Source organism: Nematolebias whitei, chromosome 14 (assembly GCF_014905685.2).
Source record: "Nematolebias whitei isolate Nwh7 chromosome 14, NemWhi1, whole genome shotgun sequence".
Lineage (NCBI taxonomy): Eukaryota > Metazoa > Chordata > Actinopteri > Cyprinodontiformes > Rivulidae > Nematolebias > Nematolebias whitei.
In genome coordinates this window covers 2925462-2934977 of record NC_056511.1, presented here as the reverse complement: position 1 = coordinate 2934977, position 9516 = coordinate 2925462, and the positions used below count along the sequence as shown (strand labels likewise).

Sequence of the window (9516 nt, the reverse complement as noted above, 5' to 3'; positions counted from 1 at the left end):
CAGTATAACTCCCTAAAAAAACATCAGTATAACTCCCTAAAAAACATTTTCCTCCTGTAAAATATATATATTTTTCAAATTTAAGACTGAAATCTGTTCATAATCAGAGGCGAGTCGTCGGGTTCTTGGACCCGGGCCGTTGGGCCTGTCTGAGCGACAGGAGAGTGACAGGCGTCTGGCACTGGGCTCCCGGTAGGTCTGGAGCTTCCAGCGGCTTCATCTATCTCTTTCTCTCACTCCACGGTCGAATGACATGATGGAGAGACACAAAGTGAGGCGGACGAGGCTGAGCCTCCGAGATAATTACAGTCTCTGCAGGTTCCTCCTCTGATCTCACAAAGAGCCGGAGAGAGGAGAGAGCCACCAAAGGGGCGAGGCGGCAGGTGGTACGCTTCATTACATCTTATTAAAACAGCAGCACATTGTTCAGGCTGGACTGGTGCCGAGCGCAGGTTCTGTCAGGGAAAGGCCAGAGCCATTCAAATCCTTTAATAATGATCTCAACACAGAAACACGTTTAATCACAGCTGAGTGGAAATGTTACAGCAAACAGCTGTTTATAACAGACAAACAGAATACAGCTGTGTTCATGACTTTTAACGTCTCCACTGAAAACCATCATGGACTGATGGGTTTACTCATGTCTCTGTATGTGGGGACAGTTAGCAACTTTCAGAAACCATCAGAAACCAGTCACTGAGTCATTTGTACTCAGCCCAAAACAAGATGGTTGCCACAGCCAACCTATTTTCTATCCATCCATCCATTATCTTTACTCTCCTCTTGTTTTTTGGGTCCCGGGGGTCAACAGTGCCCATATCCAGCAGTTACAGTGTGAGGCGGGGGACACCCTGGACAGGCCTCAGTCCATCACAGGGACACCTGGACATGTCTCCAGTCCATCACTGGGACACCTGGAGACAACCATTTACTCTCTCTCTCACCTAGGGACAGTTCAGAGTTACCAATCAACCTAACATGCATGTTTTTGGTCTGTGGGAGGAAACCCGAGTACCCGGAGAAAACTCATGCAGCACAGAGAGAACATGCAAACTCCACCCAGAAAGATCCCCGGCCGGGATTTGAACCGGAGGGACCTGCTCGCTGAGAGGCGGCAGCTCTACCAACTGCGCCACCGTGCCGACCTGTTTCCCGTGCTCCTCAGACACCTTACCAGGGACAGACCCCTCTAACCCTCCTCGATGGGAGTGTTTTAACACCTCCACCATGTTAGGGGGTGTTCAGTAACAACCCCACACTGTGGAGTGTGGATGTGAGACAAATCATGTGTGAGGTTATTATCAGAGGCTGAACCTGATAAATCTAAAAACAACAACTCCCACGTTTGATCTTCAGCAGCATCAAAGTGAATTCAGCAGAGAACAGCTCTTCCTGACTGTTTGTGTGTTTGCAGCTGCAAACAGAAGCTGTACGCAGAGAGGCTGCCCAACACCAGCATCATCATCCCGTTTCACAACGAGGGCTGGTCGTCGCTGCTGAGGACGGTCCACAGCGTGCTCAACCGCTCGCCTCCACAGCTCATCGCAGAGATCGTCCTGGTCGACGACTTCAGCGACAAAGGTACACACACACACACACACACACGCACTTCAGCTCAGCTGCTGTCTGGGATCTGCTGCTAATGTTTGCACCTCCAGCGGGCCGTGTTTTTATTTCCTCTGCACACCAACAGCTGCTCGCACTCACAAACCACTGAGTCATTCGTTTGCAGGGTTTGTTGACTGTTGCACGAATAATGATCTGCTCAGAAATGAAAGCACCACACTGCTGCTGCACAGACCCAGATGTGCTCTCAAGACACTCGCGGATGTTTTTCATAAACAAACGGGCAAAGAAGGAAAGCTCTCGCACGTCCAGTAATTTACAGATGAGTCGCTGGTTGAGAGGTGCGTCCCACAGGCCCGGCTGAGCGGACGCTTCTTACACAAGATCAGAGAAACGCAGTGTTTTCTGAGTTCAGTGCTGAACTCTGAGATCTGTCAGTCCAGGTTCACGCTGGTTTCAGTGTTTAGGTTTTCACGTCGCTCACGGTCAACAAGTGATTGAGGATGATCACAAATGACGAGGTATAAAAACATCTGCTAATTTCATGCTACATGTTCCAAAAAAGTTTAAGACAAAAACAACTGGACTTTATTTGTAACCGAAGACGTTTCGTTTCTCATCCGAGAAGCTTCCTCAGTTCAAAGAACAGAGCGTGTGGGGTTCAGGTTATAAAGCTGAGATAAGATGCACACATACATATGCAGATTGACCTATTACACCTCACAGTAGGTTTTCCATCTTTAAACACCAGTCTCTGATGGAGACTTCTCCCAGTGAGCTGTGCTGTCAGGGTTTTCTGTATGGGGGAGGGGCAGTGGTGCGTTCGAAGCACCTGGGAAAAAATAAACTCTTAGTGAATGAGATGATTGAATCCAAAATTTATCCTTCATAGTTTTCACTAGAACCCAACCAATACGGAAATTTTGGCTATCGCCGTTACTGATATTGGGAGAGGGTTTAATGCCGACAACAAATATATTGGCTGAATTTTTTAATTAAACAGCTACTTTTAAACCTGTTTTAACACTTGAAGTCTTGAAACAGTTTTCCTAACATGCATTCACATTTTCTATCTTCCACTATTCACCAAGTTATTAAGTGTTTTACAAAAATAAAAATGAAACAAAGAAAAATCCTTCCCTGTTCATCGTTTAAACAGTCACGTATGGTAAAGGTCTAATTAGTATTGACCGCAGCAGCGTTTTTTTTTTTGTTTTCTTTTGCAGAGAAGTAAGGATTTCAGACGAAGGTGCATTTCATTGCTGACGACAAAGATAACGTTACTAACACTGATATACACAAAGTTTGTTTTCTCAGTCATCCAGGTATATAACAACAAAAAAGGTTGAATCATGTCATCTGGACTTCGTTTTTTTGTTAAAAAGAAACGTTTCGCCCCTCATCCAAGGCTTGAAACACAAGAGTCAGGGTGGCTTCTGGGTAATACCAGATGGCTAGGCCTCAGACTGACGAAGCCTCTTGGATGAGGGGCGAAACGTTTCTTTTTAACAAAAAAACGAAGTCCAGATGACATGATTCAACCTTTTTTGTTGTTAACACTGATATACTTTATCTCTACGTTAGATTTATTGTTCTGGGTAAAATTTTACAAGGCAGTCGCCTATGCTAGGTTATCTAAATGTTAGCTTGCTAACTTGTGGCACGTAGCTAATGACAAGCAGATTGGAGGATTGAAGATAATTTATTCTTGCTGATTTTTATTTTATTTTACATATCAGTTACAATAAATTACAATGATCTGTTCAGCAAAGTACACTGCACAGTATTGCTCGCGGCCTGGTTTGTGCTGAAAAGGAAACTTAAGTGAATGCTCTGCTGGATACATTGTACAATTACACCATTTGCATGTAAGGACACGACTTGTTCTCGGCATTTTAGGGGTGAAAATTAGAAGTGCATCGGGGCATAATGGGACAATTATCACTGATACCAATATGTCCCCAAACGCTTATATCGGACTAAAACATCGGTCCTGGTGACAAAGCAGTCGCGCTCTAGTTGTTTTAGTCATTTAAGATGTTGGAGGAGAAACAACTGTCGATATATCAAATCTATTTAATAGTTTGCCCGCCTCTATGGAATGATACTGCCATATACAGAGAGGAAAACGAGTATTTGAACACTCTGCGACTTTGTAAGTTCTCCCACGTAGAAATCATGGAGGGTCTGAAATGTTCATCTCAGGTGCATGTCCACTGTGAGAGACATGATCTAAAGAAAATTAAAAGAATCCAGAAATCACAAAGTATGATTTTTAAAATAATTTATTTGTGTGTTACTGCTGCAAATAAGTATTTGAACACCTGTGAACATCAATGTTAATATTTGGTACAGCATCTTTGTTTGCAGTTACAGAGGTCAAAGGTTTTCTGTAGTTCTTCACCAGGTTCACTGCAGCAGGATTCTGGTCCATTCCTCCACAGATCTTCTCTAGATCAACCAGGTTTCTGGGCTGTCACTAAGAAAGACGGAGTTTGAGCTCCCTCCAAAGATTTTCTATAGGGTTTAGGTCTGGAGACTGGCTAGACCACTCCAGAACCTTGATCTGCTTCTTACGGAGCCACTCCTTGGTTCTCCTGGCTGTGAGCTTCAGGTCATTGTCATGTTGGAAGACCCAGCCACGACCCATCTTCAATGCTCTGAGGGAAGGAGGTTGTTCCCCAGAATCTCACAACACATGGCCCTGGTCATCCTCTCCTTAATACAGTGCAGTCGTCCTGTAGAAAAACACCCCCAAAGCATGAAGCTTCCACCCCCATGCTTCACAGCAGGGATGGTGTTTTTGGGACGGTCATCATTCTTCGTCCTCCAAACACGACGAGTGGAATTAAGACCAAAACGTTCTATTTTGGTCTCATGTGACCTCAGAACTTTCTCCCATGACTCCTCTGGATCATCCAGATGGTCCTGGTCAAACTTCAGACGGGCCTGGACGTGTGCTGATTTAAGCAGGGGAACCTGTGCCATGCGTGATTTTAAACTATGACGTCTTAGTGTATTACCCACAGTAACCATGGAAACAGTGGTGCCAGCTCTCTTCAGGTCATGGTCCAGCTCCTCCGTGTAGTTCTGGGCTGATTCCTCTCCTTTCTTAGGATCACTGATACTCCACCAGGTGAGATCTTGCATGGAGCCCCAGTCCCAGGGAGATGGACAGTCATGTTTAGCTTCTTCCATTTTCTAATAATTGCTCCAACAGTTGATCTTTATTCACCGAGCTGCTTGGCAACTGCCCCGTAGATCTTTCCAGCCTTGTGGAGGTCTACAGTTTAGTCTCTGGTGTCTTTGGACAGCTCTTTGGTCTTAGCCATGTTAGTAGTTGGAGTCTCACTGACTGTGTGGGGTGGACCGGTGTCTTCATGCAGCTAACCACCTCAAACAGGTGCTTCTCATTTAGAATAAGAAGTGGAGGTGGACTAACAGGTCTTTGAGGTCCAGAATTGTTGCTGATTGGCAGGTGTTCAAATACTTATTTGCAGCAGTAACAAATAAATTATTAAAAAAATCATACATTGTGATTTCCAGATTTTTATTTGTTTTAGATTACGTCTCTCACAGTGAATATGCACCTGAGATGAACATTTCAGACCCTCCATGATTTCTAAGTGGGAGAACGTGCAAAGTCGCAGGGAGTTCAAATACTTTCTTATTTCCTCACCGTATAATCTGATTCCTCATTTTTAATCTGCATGTTTGAAAATCTTAATCTCATATAGTGTTAGTTAATCCAATCCAAAGTTAAACCTGAGTGTTTGTTTCTTGCAGCTGTTGTTTCTGTGATTTTCCTTCTGCCGCGGTGATTTTAACGTTTGTGAAAAGCTGCGCTTCACGCCACAACGAGCACACTGTACTCTTTAGTTTGCGCTTGTGTTTCTACGTGTCCACGAGCGTTTTAAAACCATCAGCTGGCACGTCTTGTGACCAGGTCTCACTTGTGAACGAGTCCTTGAGGCTCACTGTGATTTAACGATATTTATGAAGGTTGAATGAAAACCCTCTGCACCCAGTCTTCACTAGTGTTTCTAAATGTCAGACAGGAATCCAAATGGTTGACGAGTTTTAAATAATCTGGTGTAGAAAAAGGTGGGACAAAGTATAATTCCATGTTTCTACATGCAATTAAAAAAAATTGGCAATTAAAAAAACAACATTTAAACAAAAAATGTGCAGGAAGACTTGTCCACATGGAAAAGTCTAAATTTAAAAGCATCATTTTGACTCAGAGGAAACAATTTCTGGTGAAGTTCATGGAGGAGACGTGAACGCTGCTCGTCTTTCAGCTGAAAGATTTTTAAAGTTCTCGTTAGTGAATCAGTTTTCTGCTGCCTTCTTTACGTGCTGAACTTTCTCTGAACCTTTTATCTCTCGCTAGTTATTGTTATCTTTATTAATTTTTGATTAAACTCTGCGCTCGTCTAATCTTTGCTTTGGTATTTTCACGACTAGAGGAGCGAGCTGAAGGTCCGAGCAGGGCCTCGGGGCTCCTGCAGGTTTGGTGAAGCTGTGTTTCGATGGCGCGACCCTAGCGAGGTTAGGAGAAGAATAATAGAGTTTCTCTGCGTCGCAGCTTAATCGCTTTGAACTTTGGAGCCAAGCTGCAGCTTTGAACTCTTGCATAATAAATCAAGGGACAAGTGCAGCGTTATCAGCCGACCTGAGTGTCTGTGAGAAGAAGATATTCATCAGGAAGTTCGTCGCTGCTGCACCGTTCACAATTTCCTGTCCTCGTTTCATTTTCTTGGATATTAAAAAAACACTACAGTTTATAAAAAGGACTCTGAGCAGGAGAGTGTTTTTATTATTCAGGAATAAATTGCTGCTGTCAGCTGTTTCCTTCAGAGGTGCACACGCTGCTGCAGCCGAGCTCCACGCCCATATTTGTCACTTCCTGTCACGGTGATGAAAAGTCCCAGCCCGGCTGCAGGGCCCGCCGGCCCCCAGTGACCCCCATCCTGGTTTATTAATGGACACGGTTTTGTTTTGGTTCCTCACCGGAGACACACGGATGATAAAGAATTGATGAAAACTTTTTTCATTCTGCGGTTTTATTTTCTGAGGTGCTAATTAGTGAGTGGTTCCTGCAGCGTGTCGAATAATTACAGCTTGGCAGCAGAGCCGAGTTTCACAACATTAATATCATAATTAATGCAGATGCTCCGATGCCTTCTGTGCTTGGTTGGTGAGGAACACGTTCCTCCTCAGGTTCAGGAGGTTCTCCAGGAGCGTCGGACTGAAACATCACACAATGTTTCATTGAGTTAAAACTGCGGCGTCACTTCACACAAACGTTTGGACCAAAGTCACAGAAGAACAGTCTCCACTGAAGAGAAATACTTTTGTTTTGCATCTATTGCAGGTCGAGTTCAGGCTTTAAAACAACAAAACTGTGACGTGCTGACAAATTCTGACCCAGATAACGGTGAGAAAGTGTGGGACATTTGTGCAAACATGTCACCGGCACAACTTCATGAAGACTGCAGCTCAAAAGAAACTAAGTTCTTGCAGTTCTCCTGCAATGTTTAGTTGGAAAACACCGTCCGCAGCCAAGTGGGACACCACCTGTAAAGATGTCCATCCATCCATCCATTATCTTTACCCGTTTATTCCATTTTGGGTCACGGGGGTCGCTGGTGCCCATGTCCAGCACTCACTGTGCGAGGGGTGGGGGACACCCTGGACGGGTTGCAAGTCCATCACAGAGACACATAGAGACAAACGAGACAAACAACCATTCACTCTCTCACCTAGGGACAATTTAGAGTCACCAATCAGCCTAACATGCATGTTTTTGGTCTGTGGGAGGAAACCGGAGCACCCGGAGAAAACCCACGCATGCACGGAGAGAACATGCAAACTCCACCCAGAAGGCCCCTGGACCGGGGTTTGAACCATCTGTAAAGATGTTTTCATTGTAAAAACATCTTTACAGGAAGAGGACTGAGAGCTGACTGTTGAGCCTCGTGTGGCTGTTTGGTCTGTTTCAGGTCAATAACAGTCTGGTTGGTGCATTTTATTTTGCTAAATCCTTCAACCGTTTCCACTCGTGGTACCTCCTCTCCTCCTCTCCTCCTCTCCTCCTCCCCTCCTCTCCTCCTCCCCTCCTCCCCTCCTCCCCTCCTCCCCTCCTCTCCTCCTCTCCTCCTCTCCTCCTCCTGCTCTAAATCAAAATCCCAGGTTTAAGAGAAATTGTCCTCCTCCTCTCATCACAGCAGCTGAGCTCAAACAGCATGAAATAGATAATAATAATAATAACGATAACAGTAATGACAACGACAATACTGTTATGATAATAACAATAATAACTGATATATACTGAAGGCGTCAGTCCATCTGTCAATCTCACTCTCCGTTCTTCTCTCACTCGTGAACAAAACCCTGAGATACTTGAACTCCTCCACTCGAGGCAGAACCTCACCCTTGACCTGAAGTGAACAATCCACCCTTTCCTGACTGAGGACCACGGCCTCAGGTCTGGAGGTGCTGATCCTCATCCCAGCTGCTTCACACTCTGCTGTGAATCCCTCCAGTGAGAGCTGAAGATCAGATGACGCCAACAGGACCACATCATCTGCAAAGATCAGAGATGAATCCTGAGGCCACCGAACTGGACTCCCTCCACCCCCTGGTGCACCCAGATGGATGTCTGTAATGAGCTGATATGATCTGACGGTGCCAGCCTGCTGAGTCAGCATTCACACATGTAAAGTTTTTTCCCAATTAATCACATCTTTTTGAAGGATCAGATCTTAGGATCTAGATTCTGATCTTATTCTTGATGAACTTATTACTGAATACTGATAAAGTCATAATACTTGAGGATTTCAATATTCATGTAGATGTTGAAAGTGCTAGCTTTAGCGTAGCCTTTTTATAACTTAATGGAGTCGATTAGTTTCATCCAAAATGTTCACTCAGCGAGACTCGAAAACTTTTCTCACTGACAAACTGTCTCCGTGTTTCAAGTCAGGTTTCAGCGACCCTGCAGCCAGAAATCAATCATCAAAATGAAAGCAGGACCGTTTCTTTTCCTGCACTTTGAGCAGCCGCCGGGCTTTTATTAAGAAAATGTTTCTGTAGCCTCAACTTGTTGCGTTTGGTCCAAAGTGTTCCCTTTTTGTTTTTACTGAACAGACATATATTACAATAATCCATCACTGCATTTGTGAGGTTTGTTGCTGAGCACACTCAGCTGGGAACATATTAAAGTACCGCACGGTGTTTTGTATTCATTATTACCAAATCTGTTGCACACATTCCTGAGAACATCAAGAAACAAGTGAAGAACATGAGCTCTTGCTGTTTTGGAAGTATTATCAGTTATTAACAGTAAAACCTCTTAAAGCCAATCAACATATTTAGTATTTAAAAAATGACGTGATGAAAAAAGCTCCAGCTCACGTTTTAGCTGACAGCTGACAGATGACCTCTCATTGAGGTGAGAGGAGCTTCATGAAGAGCAGCTCTGCTGAAGGTCACCAGAAACCAGACACGTTTCCACACAGCTGCCTGGAGGTGAACGCAGACCTTCAAGCTCACGCTTCGGCTGAATTCTTGCTTTGTTTTGGAGCAGAGTGCTTCATGTCAGACAACTCATGAGGAGCTGCTGACCGGGCTGAGTTGGAGCCATTTTTAATAAACATCTTTGGAAAGGCTGACGTTTGGTGGAAAAGTCTCCGTCCGTCCGTAAACTTCTTCTTGTCCCACACATAACTTCCGATCAGCTCAAGATCCATCCATCAGCTTTACCCGCGTCTTCCTTTATGGGTTGTGGGGGTCACTGGTGTCCATGTCCAGCAGTCACTGGACAAGAGGCGGGTAACACCCTGGACAGGTCTCCAGTCCATCAAAGGGACACCTGGACAGGTATCCAGTCCATCAAAGGGACACCTGGACAGGTATCCAGTCCATCAAAGGGACACCTGGACAGGT

The 9516-nt window shown here is 44.7% G+C and overlaps 1 protein-coding gene across 1 annotated transcript in view; it reads left to right on the top strand.

Moving 5' to 3' along the window:
- Positions 1–9516, top strand: part of LOC119420381 (polypeptide N-acetylgalactosaminyltransferase 10) — a 107402-nt gene that overhangs the window by 45468 nt on the left and 52418 nt on the right. Inside the window, exon 4 of the mRNA XM_037687766.1 lies at positions 1415–1581. Within this exon, the coding sequence (XP_037543694.1) occupies positions 1415–1581 (167 nt within the window). The remainder of the gene's footprint in view (positions 1–1414; positions 1582–9516) is intronic.